The sequence below is a fragment of the Leishmania donovani genome, chromosome 17 (genome assembly GCF_000227135.1).
Source record: "Leishmania donovani BPK282A1 complete genome, chromosome 17".
NCBI classification, from domain to species: Eukaryota; Euglenozoa; class Kinetoplastea; order Trypanosomatida; family Trypanosomatidae; genus Leishmania; species Leishmania donovani.
The window spans coordinates 162,930-177,480 of NC_018244.1; the positions used below are offsets into that span (position 1 = coordinate 162,930).

The following is a 14,551-nucleotide window of genomic DNA, read 5'->3' on the forward strand; positions in this document are numbered from 1 at the left end:
GCCAAAGAGACAGCGGCAACAGGAAGACAGCATGCGGGGGGGGGGGGGTCGATGACTGGGGATGGGGAAAGAAGGGATTAGGCGCCGGAGCAGGCACAGGTTAGACATGCATTCAAGAACAGGTCTTTCGTATCTGCTCTCTTTCCATCCTGCGCACCACGCTGCCTACATGAACTTGAAGAAGGGGTGGTGCATGAGCTCCCTCGCAGAGGGCCGCTTTTTGCGGTCCACGACAAAGATGGCGTTGAGCATGTGGATGAGCTCCTGGCTGATTTCCGGCGGTGACGTCACGGTTGTGGCTGGCAGCGCCGCTCTGAAGGACTTTGAGGAAGTCGACGCGAAGGACCCGGTCATGCTGGCGGTGTTGGAGTTCGACAACGTGGCGTCGAAACTAGCAGAAGCCTCCGCAGCAGTGTTTGCGGCTGCTACGGTTGTCACCAGCGGATCATGCGGTCGCTCGAGGTGCGTTGTGTCGTCCAAGCATCCAATCTTGAAGAGCAGCGCGATGGGTTCCGGTGAGGTGCCCGTCTGGGCGTTGTACCACGGCAGGTGACCCGTGATGAGCTGCACCACCGAGCAGCCAAAGGACCAGATGTCAGACGCGGACGAGTAGGTCCCCTGCACGCACTCGGGGGCCATGTAGGCTGCCGTACCGGCGAGTGCGTTGGATTTCAGTGTGCGGTTGTTGTCGCTGAGAACGAGGCTAGTGCCGAAGTCGGTCAGCTTCACCGTACCGTCGGAGCTGAGCAGCATGTTCGCAGGCTTCACGTCGCGGTGAATGACGCCGCGCGAGTGCAAATAGGCGAGCCCCGAGACCACATCGCGCGCGTAGCGACGCACGACGCTCTCCCGCAGCACGCCGCGCGGGTGATGGCGCAGCACGTCCTGCAGCGAGCCCGACGGCATCCACTCCATGTAGATGCGCGCTGTCTCCTTCATGACCATGAAGGCAACCACACGCACGATGTTCGGGTGCGACAGCTCCGTCAGCACCGTGTACTCCTGCAGCACCTCGCGCACCGCGACGCTGTGGGCCTTGGACGAGTCCAGCGGCAGCTCCTTCGCAGCCAAGTAGCACCCGGTCACCTCGTCCCACGCGCGGAACACCTTGCCGTAGCTGCCCTGGCCAAGTGGGACGTCCATCAGGATCTGAAAACGGTCAATCAGCTTTAGTGTGTCGTTGCACGAGCACTCCTCGTTGCAAATCACCACCACATCTTCCGCCTGCAGGAGTGCCTCAATCGACCGCTCCGCCGACTTCTCCGCCCCGGCGACGCTGAGGCTGCTGTTGTTCGCACTGGAGCTGCTGGGAGAGACGAAGTCCGTCTTGTCGTCGCTAGAGCCGAACCCGGTCGCCTGCAAACACTGAGGCCCGGATGGCAGAGAGCGAAAAGCATGCGCAGGGTTCCGGGCCGTCGCATCACCGTAGCTACCATGGTGGCCGCCAGACTCAGGCGCGCTGCCGTCCGAGGAGAGGAAGCCCTGGACACTGCTGTTTTCCCGCTTCGCCGCCGGGGACGTTGACTCGCATGGCGTCGTGAGCGCCTTCTCGGCCGCGGCCAAGGCGTTGTTGGTGAAGTCGCGCCACTGGCTCCAGAGTCCATCCAGCCCATCTTGAAAGATCCGGTGAAGGATGGCGGCCTCTTTTTCGTCGAAGAGCGCGCACACCGCATCCACCTGCCGACTCCACATGGGTGGCTGTTCTCCCTCCTGCGCGCTGTTGAACTCGTACAGCATCAGCAGGGCATCGCGAACCCCCGCGTCTAGCAGAGTGGTGGAATGCGCGCCGCTCTCGAGCGAAGAGGTAGCCGGGGTCGGCAAAGATGCACCGTCCACCGCGACGGTGGACAACGGGCCGCACATCTCTGCTGCCCGCCCCTCCGTCGCGCCGGCGGCGGAGGGTGAAAGCACGCCGCTGCTGCTGGTCGCCTGATGAGGCAATGGCTGCGTAGCAGTATGTGATGCGTCCGCCGTCTTGGCACAGCCGTTTCCCTGGAGCTGCTTAAGTGTTTCACGGAACGCGGCAAAGTCATCCTCTGGTATCAGCTTCAGCGCTGCGGCCGCCTTTTTCGAAACCTCCGCAGACACGTGCTGGGCCGACTCGCAGTAAGTCTTGAACGTGCGGACAGCGCAGTTGAACTGGTACATAGCGCTGTAGTGCATGTTCACGAGGCCGAGTGCGGCTTCCGGGGAGAGCGTTAAATCTACCCTTGCACCGATGTCTGCAAGGCGGCTGCTATCGCCGCAGCCGCTACTTGTGATGGCGGTTGGCGGCTGCTCAGCACGGGTGGTCTGCGTCCTCTTCAGTGGCGCCCCCGACTCCGTCTGCACCGAGTTCACCAGCGTGCGCAGGGAGGTGAAGATGGAGTGCACCAACCGCACTAAAGCGCGGCACGCCACCTCATAGAGCAGGACTGCGTTGCGCAGCCGTATCGTTGCAATGGCCACGCCAGTCGGGCAGATCAAGATGCTCGGGTCCGTCGCGGCGACCGTCTTGATGAGCTCCAGTGTGTCGTCGAGCAGTCCCTTCCATGACGCAGGAGTCGTGCGGCACGACGAGAAATCAGAGGCCTGGCCCGCGGAGTCGCTGACGGAGCAGTCGTCCGAGTCGCACAAGATCTCGCCGCGCACCAGGTCCAGTGCCGGGTGGCGGAAGCGATACTCGCAGAGAGCCTCCATATAGGCCGTGTTAGTAATGAAGAAACATATCTCCCTTTCAGGTATATCGAAGGTGGGGTCGATGTGCACCGGAAGGGCTTCGTTCCCTTGCGAGAGCCACGAGGCCGCCCCGCTACTGCACATCCCCTTCAGCTTCAGCTGCTCCAGGAAACAGGCCGTCAACGGCTTCACAGCTCCATTACCGCCGACGATGTTCGCCGACTTCCGTCGACTGCGCGCTGACTTACGCCCTGCCGAGCCGTGCTTGATGGGCTGCAGCGAGCCTGGAAGCCGATCGCCGCTAATGTTCCCCTGCGGAGTTTGCTTGATCACGTCAGCGAGATGCGACACCTGAAAAAGCGATGCACCGCTAGCGTGAACGCTCTCGATGAAGTTGCGCGAGCCGCGCCACAGCAGCGCGAAAAGTAGGTTCGATGTCTTGCCAATCACCCACACCTGCCCTGTCTCCATGCGGTCACACATCTGCGCCACCAGCCAGTCGCACATTTCTTTTTCCGTGCACAAGCCGTTCTTGGACGAGGTGAGGGAGACGATGAAATCGACCAGCTTTGCGGGCACCGGTGTCGCGTCGTTCTTCGTCGCTTCCTTGAACGCGAGGATGCTCTTGGTGCACTGGAAGCGGCGCACCTCGAGCGGGATGCCCTTCGCCGCCACGTCCACCTCGTCCTTTCCGCGCCGCACAGAGGCGCCGGCAGACTTGACCGATAATAAGTCGGTGCCTGTGCGCTCGCGCGAAAGGCCGCCGGTTCGGGAGCCACTCTCGCCAGCGTCGCCGTCGATAAGGTCCTCTTCGTGGTTGTCGTACACGCTCGCTACGCCATCAGGCCTGCATGAGAACAGTTCTTTATTATTCTTTCCTGGGCACACGCAACCAGTCAGGCTGCAAGTGCCGTCTGAGTTCGCCGCTGCAGCGGCGGCCGCCGCCTCCAGGTGCTGCATCACGCCGTTCACATCCGCCTCTTCTGACGTCGTCACGGATGTGCCCGAGCTAAGGCTGCTGCTGTGGTGACGGTGAGGACACAGGCAACCACCGTCGCGCACGTCCTGGTTCAAGGATATGCTGAAGTCGTGCATGGTCTTCTCTCGACGTTTTCTCTTTACTGTCTTTCCTTCAATGAGCGACGAGCACACGCATGTGTGCACCAGCACGAGTTCGTACTGTTATGCACCCGTCGTATGTCCCTGCTAGAGCGCCGTCGACGTGGTGGCCCCTGTCCTCCTTTCCAGATCAGGCGCGCACGGGCAGGACAGCAGCGTCGAGTTTTTCGTTAGAGGAAAAAGAAGGTGATAGAGAAATACGGGCAATAGCGCCACAGAGCGCGATATAGTTGTGAAATAGTGTGTGGGGATGGGGGAGGGGAGGGGGAAGGGGGAAGGGGGAAGGGGGAAGGGGGAAGGGGGGAAGGGGGAAGGGGGAAGGGGGAAGGGGCACACAGTGATGCCGGTGCTGCATGCAGGTCGTTATTGCTTGTGCGAGAGGAGGCAGACTCACAGACGGGGAGGGAAGGTAACGAGAAACGCGCGCACGTAGGAGAAGTCCGTGTTTAACCAAGACAACAACAAGCAACAAAGGGAGGGGGATAATACAGTCGAGGCGAACACCCCCACACTCAACAAAATACCGAAGAAACGCGGACTGTAGAGTGACACTGAGAAGGGGGAGGAAGGCAGACAGAGGAAAGGAAAGAGGGGAAGAAGGCGTGAGGCAGGAGGGAGAGGGGGGAAACTAATACCGAAAGAACGCGACAGCGACTGCACAGCCAAATCAGCAAAAAAAAAACGAAGCCGACAAGAAGTACGGGCGTGGGTGTGTATGAGGTAACGAGTGCTGGCAGACGTCGGGAGAGGCTGGTGTGCGCCGCCGTGCGATGGAATCAAAGGCCGGCCCAACCTTCGCAACGGCGTGCTCCACGGGCGCTGGGGTGCCACACGCAGGAACTCAATAAAAAGTGTTCGTTGTACCGTTCCTTCGCGTAGACACCGAAAGCACGCGGAGAAACCAAAGAGAGAGAGAGAGAAAGAGAGAGACACACGGAAGACACGCAAGACGATCTCAACGCTCACTCGCCGCTGTGGCTGCGGCGCCTGCTGCACACCAGCAGCGAGCACAAACACAGCGCACACGCTTTGAATATGTACGCGCGTGTGCGTGTGCGTGTGCGTGTGCGTGTGCACACGAAGCAGGAAAAAAAAAAAACGAAAACGAAGTTGAAGAGAAAATTGGCGTCGTCGTATGCGCACGCTTCTGCTACCTCACCCTAGTGCAGCACGCGCGCGCGCGTGTGTGTAGGAGTGTATGGGTTGGGCAGGAGAAGGGGAGAGTGAAGGCTCAGCATACACTCTGGGGCACACACACACACACAAACACGCACGCAGGAAAGACACCGCAGCAGCGACAGCAGGAGAGGGGGGGGGGGACGGAGCACGACTGGCGAGTTTAAAGCGCACCAGAGAGACGAACAGCAAAATGCCAACAGCGGCAGCGGCAACAGCACTCAAGAAAGGAAAGAGTCAAGTAGGGAAGAAGGGAGGTCGCAGCGGTGCGCGCACACACACAAGAGAAGAGAAAGCGATGCAACGAGACCAGCAGTGAGACAAGAAACGAAAACAGGAAAAGACGGCGTGAGAGAGAGAGAGAGAGTTTGTGTGGGTGGGTGGGTGACGGCGTGAGTGCAAAGGGCAAAAAGCCAAGCAGGGAAAGAAAGAAAAAAACGCAGATGAACCGCTATTCAGGCGTCTGTGTTTGGGAGGAGGGGGGAAATAGAGGTAAAGGGTTAGAGAGGTGTGTGTGATGGGCTAACAGCTGCGCGTCTACTCCGAAAGCAGCAACACATGCTATATATATATATATATATATATAACACAAAGAATAAGGAGGAGAGAGAAATCGCTTCGCTTCGTCCGTGTGCAGTTCCCTTTTTTGCTTTCTCCCGTATTGTTTTTTTTTGTGGCGTCCTTCGTTGTTCGGATGTGACCGAGGGGAGTGGGGCTGTGCGGCGGCGATGACGCACGGAGGGTGTGTATGTGCAACTATCGAATAAGCGCACAAGTTGGCACACGGTTTGAGGTCTTTGGAGAGTCGCAACACACGCTGCGCAGAGAACGTGAAAGAGTGCTTCGATTTCTCTTCCTCCTCTTCTTATCTTTGTTTTGTTTTTTGTTTTTTTTTTGTGTTGCGTTGCGGCGACACCCGCAAGAAATCAATACGACGCAACAGCGGCGCTTCACGCTACAGCACACCGCAGACACAGCAGCGAGGATGCTTTAGTCTTTTTCCTATGGTCGTCGTCGTTGTGGATTGCCTTTTTGTGTCGTGTACGGCGGTATGGAGGAAAATGATGCTTTTTGAGACTCGACGGCACTTTCACACTGCTGTGCGGATGCTTGCTGTTGTGGTGGTGATAACGAGACTGCCTCACGCTCGGTATCGCGTTTTTTCACATGAGGACAGTGTGCTAGGAGGAGAGGAGGGGGGGGGGGGGGGGGGGGGGGGGGGCACAGAGAGAGAAGATAAGGAAGAGAAAAAGCGGGCGCTGTTTCTAAAACAGTAAGAGATGAGGTTGCGTGTGGCCGTGCAACGGGGCGAGTGACATCCTTTCTTCCTCTCAGGATGAGTCCACTCCTCTGCCAGGCAACGCGAGGTCCACCTCCGCCCTCGAGCCTCCCCGGCGCTGCCACAGGCCACCCGTCGCGTGGCGCGGCGCAGCCCTGGGCGCACGCCGGTGCAGCAGTGCGCCGGCTCAGCCATCTGAGAGCACGGCCTCGGCAGCGGACTCCACCCACACCCCACTCCGCAGGCAGCCTCACAGCCGCTCCCGTCATGCCGGCCACCGCCCCCGGTGCACCCCCCTCGCGGTGGCGCAGGCTCCCTCCACCAGTGGGCAGCGGGGGCCGGGTGACAGATGCCTTCGAGCCACGCCGGCACTCGGCTTGTCATGTCGGCGGCACAAGCGTGCTCGCGGTCGCTGGTCGCTCCGGCGCCGCGCCATCCACGACCTGACCGCCGACATCAGTCGCCGTGCATCGCTCTGGCCCCCGCGCGTCGCCGGTGCTTGGCCCTGTGGCCACCAGAGGGGCGGCTCGGCATTTGGCTGGGGATAGGGCGGGGGCGGGACCGCCTGGCTTTCTCCCACAAGGAGAGAGGGAGAGTGGGGGGTGCACTGGGCCCTGTGAGGCCGCGCGCTGGGGCGCTGTGGCCCCCTCCCTCCACCCGTAATCAGAGGGCAGAAGATGCCGCAGGGCAAAAGCGTTCAAAGGTTGATGGAAAAGGGAGTTAGCTCTTCTGCTGATAGGCGCTGACGACGAAGATGATGACACACTGCGCGTGGACCGTACCCGTCACTCCGATAAGCAGCAGCGGCAAGGATGCACACACACAGGCACACGCAAAGTCAGCAGAGAGACGACGACGACGATCACGACGACGAAAGGGAGTGAGGGAGGCCTTTGGCCACTTATTGGCCGGTCCATCGGTGCATCTACGCACCACCGACGAGCACACGTGCGGCCTGCACCCCTGAAAGAAGGCGGTAGAACAGCAAAACAAGGCCGCCGTATTCTTTCAGTGGTCTGTGGGCCTTTGTTTCCTGCACCCGCCCGCCTGCCCGCCCCTTTCAGGTCCCTTTCTCCAGAACGGCTCCCTCGCCTCTACATCCACGATGCCACGACCGTGTTGCGCTTTCTGTGGCATCGCTCCATACGGGTGCACTTGCACGCAGAAGGGGCGGCAAAGTACGATGCGCGAAAGGCAGAGAATGCACCGAGATTGGGCGAGGCAGAGAAGAGAGGAAGAGCCTGTGTGTGTTTGTGTGTGTTTGTGTGTGTGTGTGTGTGTGGTGTGTGTGTTTGTGGGCGTGTGTGTGAAACAGAGAGAGAGGCCGGCTGGAAATACGTACAAGGGCAAGCGTGCACAGAAAAGCACACATGCGCTCATCGCGCATCTGCGTGCTATTCTCTCCATCTCGCGGGTCTTACTTTCCGCCGCTTGGGTTGTTTTGTTGTCCATATATATATATTAACATGTTATGGTGGCTGTGAAGCACACATGCAGCTGCTGCTGCCACCACCACCACCACCACTCCATCGCCGCCCCTTCAAGACACGGCAGGGGAGGCCGCCTCCATCTCCCTTGCCCCGGCCGTGGCGTGTCGGGTAAAGGCAAAGCCCGGCATCACGCCGTAAAAAGCCTCACAGGACGCAATATTTGTGGCATTGTGGTACGCGCCGTCGTCTGTCAAAATGGTCCCCACTGCAATGGCACACCCGCCGCCCCACTCCCGCGCCCGCGCGCCGCGCCCCTTGGCGACCTCGTCAGCCGGCACCCGCAGCATGAGCTTGTACACGTTCGTCCTTACCATCGCATCTGCGTCTGTGAGGGGTGGCATGTAGTCGCTGCACCGGCACACGGGGCAGCCGTTGTTCTCGTTCACCTCACCGTCTACGACAGCGGGCTTGTAGTGGTAATGCGAGCCGATGCACTCGACATGGAAACAATGGCCGCACAGGGTGCGCAACACCGGCAGCGGGCTGTGCAGCAGCTGGAGACAAATCGGGCACACATCCGCTTCATCGATCAGGTGGTCGTTTGCCATGCCAGTCGCAAGCGCGTGCCGACTTGCCATCGTGGCAGCATCCCCGGCGGCGGCAGTGTCGCAACGCCCGTCAGTCTCCGTCAAGAGGCTGCTGATATTGGCGATGGAGCAGCGCTGTTTCCAGTCCTGTGGAGGCACAGGCAGACTCGCGTGCACGTCGGCGGTCAGCTCCGTCTCCTCGGCGAGCATCGGGCACGCAGCGCTCAGCTCGGCCAGCCGATCCACAGGAAGGGCCCAGCCGACGGGCATCACGCCGTACGGTGAAACGCCCATGACCACCTCCACTGTCATATCACCCTCGCTCTCCTCGCAGGCGGACGCGAGCACGGAGTGCACCCTCACCTTGGAGAAGCGACCAAAGGCAAACGGAGCGCGCAGATGAGGGATGGGGTGCACTGCGCGCAGCAGCCGCATCTCGCTGCTCTTGTAGTAATAGTAGCTGCATGCAACGCATACATCGTATCCGATGCAGCCCTCGTACTCCAGCACCACCTCGCTGCGCACGCCGCTGTCGAGCACGGCTTGAAAGCTGACGCGACGCTCTGTCACGCAACACATGTCACATTGCACGCCGCCGAGGGAGAAGATGATCGGGTTGCTGAGTTGCAGGCGAAACGCGTTTGTAGGGTTGATGAGAACCGTCAGCTCACCCCCGCACGGGTCGTAGGTCGGCGATGCCCAGTGCTTCACGATCGCCTTCTCTGCCGCATGCAACGCACGCTGATCATGATTGCCCTTGTCATCTTCATTCACGACCGGCATCTCCGTCAGCGGCAGCTGCATCAGCTCCGTGATCAGCTCGAGCTCCTTCTGCGACAGAGAGGGTGCCAGGCGGCAGAACCCGTCGTTGAAAGTACGGCGCTCCGGCTGCTCGATGCACGGAAGCAGCGTGCCCACGTTCTTCTCTGGCACTGTGTCCGCCACCAAGCGTGCAAGAGGTGTGCTGCACGGCGCCGGGCTCCGCGCGAACTCGTACGCCATCTTGACGGCGTCCTCGCCGCGAGTTTGTGGCCCCAGAAACACCTTCTGCTGCGGCACGTTGGCGCTGTTAGGGCCGACGGCGGCCTCACTGTCCTCATCTTCGCTGTCGTCGTTGCCTTCATGTCGGGAGTTGCCATCGTCAGCCATGATGCTTTCCGCATCCACCGACGATGGCGACGACGGTGCCGTGGTGGAGTTGTCAACGTCCACTTCGCCCTGTGCGCCTGCGCGACGCCTCACAGTTGCCGGCGCCTCCGGAGGCACCATCATGAGTGTCACCAGATGCCCATTCGCTTCCCCCAGCCACTTGTCGAGAAACTGCCGGAGCTGCTCCTCCCGGTCGTCCGCCCACTGCGCCCGCAAGTTCAGCGGGTAGCGTGGCCATGTCAGCACACAGCTGCAGATGCGCACAACCTCGGCTCCCGCCTGCTTGATCTGCGCCACCGACACGGAGCCTTGGATGATGACGGAAGCGTAGCACGAGAAGAAGAACTTATGGACGCTGTCACGCAAGCGAAAGGCGTTGTCCGGCAGCCCCACACGTATGCTCCGCTTCACCTCTCTCGAAATGTAAAAGCCCTCTAACTCATCATCCTCATCGTCATTATCGTCGCTGTTTTCCATATTTTTCACCTCTCCTTCGCTGGCATAGGCGGTGGCGCCGTCCTCGTGTGCCGCTGTTACCGCCGTCTCGCAGCTGCCGTGGGAAGTATATGCGAAGGCCCGCGCGGCAGCGTCAGAGGGCGGCGCATCGACGCCCCCTGTGCCCTCTTGCGCAGCACGGTTGCGCAAGTACTGGCAACGCTGCTCCACCCGCTTTCGCCGTACCGCCATGTAGTAGATCAAGGTGTGCACGGCACGAAAGTAGTCCTCCATCTGCTCCCCGAACAGCTTCGCTCCTATGCAGATGAACTGGTGCAGCCACTCGCTCGGGGCCTGGTCGTACAGCTCGAGCTGCCGCACACGCTCCCTCTTCTCATCATCCACATCGCACGCCAGCGACGATGCCGTTGTGCTCGACGCTGACGAGGTGTGGCGAGCGTCGCAGTCGTCCCATGGCTTGGGGGACGCTCTGTGTCGCTGTTTCGAGCTCGTGCCCCGGTACCGCCGCCGCCCATGCGTTTTGGCAGGCTCCCCTGACGCATCACAAGAAGTAGCCTCCGACCGCAGCAGCGGATTGCGACTTTGTAACGACGCAGGCGACAGAAAGCCGCTGCCGTCACGGAGGCCTCCGCGGCTGGCGGCGAGATTGGAAGCTTGACCCGCTGGTGGCGTGACCGCGACTGATTGAACCGCTCCGTCATCAGTGGCCCCCTCAGAGGCGGCGGCGGCTGGCGGCGGGGCGACGGGAGTGGAAAACTGCGATGGCGGCGCGGCAACCTCATCCGCGGCAGAAATGGCGCCAGCGTCCGCTGCGGTTCCCTTGCCGGCTCCTGTGCGACGACTCCTCTCGGCACGCTCCTCATCGTCGTCGTCCTTGTCCTCCTCGGACAGCTCGCCCTCTGAGACGGGAATATCGATCACCTCACCCGAGAGCCGGCGGTTCTGGCGGTCGAATCGCTTTTTCTGCTCGAGGTGGATGTCGTCTGGAAGCGACGCCAGCAGCGCTCGCGCTGCCCGGAGCGCGTTGATGAGCTCGTCGCCCGTGTAGGAAATCCCGTCCACGGCGTCGCGAAACACCTCGGCGAAGTTCATGGGTGCGAACGTGAAAGGGAAGGGGAAGGGGCGGCACACACACACATGCACCTATGCACGCAGGCCTATGCACACACGTTGGCCTATTCAAGGGCACGGGGGGGGGGGAACAAGCAAAATCCGATGGCGGTGTGCTATGGGCCGCGACGCGGATAGCACAACAACGGACCACAGCGTGAGCTAATGATGGTGACGGCGACAACGAAAACAGAAATATATGTATAAGCCGCACGAGAGGTGGAGGAGGGTGGAAGGGTGCAGGTGACCTCGAAGCAGAGAGAGCGCGTGCCCTTTTTGTTTTCTATCTTCAATGGGGCAGTACTCAAGGGAAAAAAAATGCGAGCGCTTGTATGCGTGTGCGTGTGTATGGGTGTGCCTGCCTGACCGAGTGACGGAGAGAGCGAGAGTCCTCAGAGATAGAGGGTGGGTGTGTGATCCCCTACCAGTGGCAACGCGCGACTAACGAGAAAAGAAAGCCCGCTGGCTGCGGGAGAAGAAGGCAGATAGACAAGGAGCAAGCAAGAGGAGGTTTTCATTGTCGGGTAGGGAGAAGAATGACGCGTAGCTGTCGTCGTCCCTATATGCAATGTGCGTGACAAACACGTGCACTGGCGCATCAACGGTGTTGCGTGTGTATTTGTGTGTGTGTGTGTGTGTGGGTGTGTGGGTGTGGGTGCGGGTGTTCCTTTATGCCTGTAGGCGCGGTGATCAAGGAAAGCACACAGCCACGCAGCTACACACACGCTCTTGCAGATCAAATTTTGTTTTGTTGGTTTCCTTCGTTCTTTCTTCGTCCACTCGTATCGCAGCTTCCTCGTTGTTAAGGCATCTGTGTGTCCATGCCCGTTCGCACGCTTGCGTGTTTGCGCGTGTCAGTATGATGAGAATCCGCGGTGCCACAAACTCGCAGAGGCCACACACACACACACACGCACGCACACGCGCACAAAAAAAAAGAAGTGAAGGAGCCTATAATCAAAATGAGGCCGTCGAGCACACGCACACACAAGAAAGGAAGAAAGAGAAGCTCCACAGGTCAGAGAGCATGTAGGCAGACGACACACAGAGGGAGAGAGAGACACACCAGACACACACACGCACACACTGCGGTGGCACTGTGCATGACATGTCCCAGATAAGCGCACATGCGTGTGTATGTGTGTGTGTCGGTCATTTTTTTAGCTGCTTCGACGATGGGGAAGTGCAACAGCAAAAACAAAATTGGAAACAGGAAAGGTGCCCAGTGGCAACGTCGCGAGCGACCTGCCCTGCCCCTTCCTCCGTCTCTCCCTCCCCCAAGAAGACAGAGAGCGAGTGAGAGCACGCACGCCCGCGCTACTTTTTTTTGTTCGGGTGTGCCATCTCTCTCCCTTGCCGCCTGCGCTTCGAATCCATCCTACCCACCACCGATGACCGACAGGAGTGTTAGGCTACACACATACACACGCGCGCACATACGCATATGTGAATGTAGGTAGGCATGTGTACTCGGGGAGAGAGGAGAGAGGTTTGATTGCATGATTCGCTGGCAGGTGGTCTTCTCTGTTGCTTCCTTCTCGTTCCGCTGCTGCTGCTTGCGCGTGGGCGTGTGTGTGTGTGTGTGTGTGTGTGTGTGTGCCGGAGAAGGTGGAAAAAGAGGGAGGGGGTGGGACGGGGTGAGAAGGTGAAGAGCAAAACGCATTCAAGAAAAACCGACAAGAGCGACGCCTCGACAGCACAACGCCCTCCCTCGCCCCGTGACGGCGACAACACAACGCGCGGCAACACTTGTGACAGAAATGCCGCAGCGAAAAAGTGCGCTCTAAAGCGATGAAACGACACGCACGCAAAAATCCGCGAGTATTGGAAAAGACAGCAAGCTGAAAAATGGGCATGCACGAGCGCACACGCACAGGCAAAACACGCAGTCATCAGCAGGACCATCCCTATCAGCTACCGGCACCCCTCCTCCCTCCCTTCCTTCCTACGCCCTTCGCAAGCCCCAGCATCATTATCGTTGTGCAGGTGCGTCAGAACAAGAAGAAAGAAATGGGGCGCGAAGAGAGAGAGACACGAAAGTAAAAGGCAAGGTGGCGTATGAGGCAGCGGTGGCGAGAAAGAAGGGCGGGAGGAAAATGGGAGAGAGGGAGGAAATGGGGGACAAGAGGAGAAAGCACAAGGAAGACGAAGTAGTGTCAAGACGGAATGGCACTGATCTATTTCTCAAGTTCTCCTCGTCCATTGTCATGGGTCCGCTCAGATCCGCTTCTTCACACCATATCTCACCCCTCACCCCACAGCGCCTCTTTCCAGTTACTGCAGCATGGCCGCCCGTGTTGGTGTCTCTGTGCATCGCAGTTTGTGGGGTAGGAAGAGTGCCTCGGGGCAGCCATCAGATTGAACAGAAAGAGAAGCACGATCATCGGGTGCATGCACGCGCACACAGTGATACGCGTATGCGCACTCCCATAAAAGTGCGCGCAGAGGTGGAGGGAAGGGCGAAAAGAAGGTGTGTTCTCCCTCGCTACTCGGTGAAGACAACACAACATCAAGGCAGGCACGGGAGCACAAAGAGAAGAGGGAGAAGATGTCATCTGTTTTTTTTTCTGTGTGCGTGTGTGTGTGTTTGTGTGTGTGTCTACACTTGATAAGCTCAACTCTCTCAGAATCGAAGCGCCCTTTCTCTCGACAGTCAAGCAAAAGAGTCAGTGAGCGAGACAGAGGGAGAGACACGCGGACGCGGGGAGAGGGTTGGGTAGGGGGGAGATATAAAGAAAGAGAGGGGGAGGGAAGGGAAGGGAAGGGAAGGGAAGGGAGAGAGTTCACGAAGCAGCGATGATGACACAAAAAACAAGACGAAGGACAAGAAGCACAGATGCGCATGCGTTAGAGAGAAAAGTGGAAAGGACAGAGAGAAAGCGAGAGAGAGAGAGAGAGCGGCACACAGGACACACACGCACATGGAAAAGAGAAGGGGAAAATAAGCAAGAAGCCACTCGAGAAGCGTCAAAAGACGCGTACAGAGGAATCAAGTCGGTTTGTTGGTTTCCTACGGATATCATCCTCCCTCACTCCACTCCTCTCCACCGCCGGTTTTTGTTTGGTTTCCTTGCCGGAAGCCCTCCAGCCTCGCCCGCCATCCACCAACGCCAACAACACAAACATAAGTGAACCACAAAGCATTCCTGATTGCATGTAGGGAGCGAGACGTCACGCCACACTGCACCCTCGTTCGTTCACCCCACTAGAGACTGCTTCATTCGTTCCTTGTTTCTTCGCATCTGTTGTAGTAAAGTCGGCAGCGACACACACACGCACACATGCACAAAAAGCAGTCCTCCAGCAACGACGACATAACACAACATGGTGCTGCATGTGTGCTTATATAGATACCATATAAAAAGAAAACGAAATTTCGGAAGAGAAGCACAACAAGTCATCACCCAGACGCATGCAGACAACCTCAGCTCACCCGGCCCTCTGTTGCGCTGCGGCTGAGCCCTGGACGTCTTGGACGAGCCTTCGCACCGTCGAGCCGGGGCCACGTGTCTAGCGGGCTCCCCTCGCCCCTCCTCGTCCCTTCTTCACGTGCGTATCGTGTGATCGGCACCAGGCAGACCTGGGTG

At 59.2% G+C, this 14,551-nt stretch overlaps 2 protein-coding genes across 2 annotated transcripts; both read right to left on the bottom strand.

Moving 5' to 3' along the window:
• Positions 1 to 165: 165 nt before the first annotated feature.
• LDBPK_170440 (protein kinase, putative) lies at positions 166 to 3,618 on the bottom strand (the record flags this gene model as incomplete). The annotated part of the gene is made up of 1 exon (XM_003859850.1): positions 166 to 3,618. One exon carries the CDS (start codon positions 3,616 to 3,618, stop codon positions 166 to 168), a length of 3,453 nt encoding a protein of 1,150 aa, XP_003859898.1.
• A 4,154-nt stretch (positions 3,619 to 7,772) lies between these two features.
• On the bottom strand, positions 7,773 to 10,946 carry LDBPK_170450 (hypothetical protein, unknown function; the record flags this gene model as incomplete). Its single annotated transcript, XM_003859851.1, has 1 exon — positions 7,773 to 10,946. One exon carries the CDS (start codon positions 10,944 to 10,946, stop codon positions 7,773 to 7,775), a length of 3,174 nt encoding a protein of 1,057 aa, XP_003859899.1.
• Between the last annotated feature and the right edge of the window lie 3,605 nt (positions 10,947 to 14,551).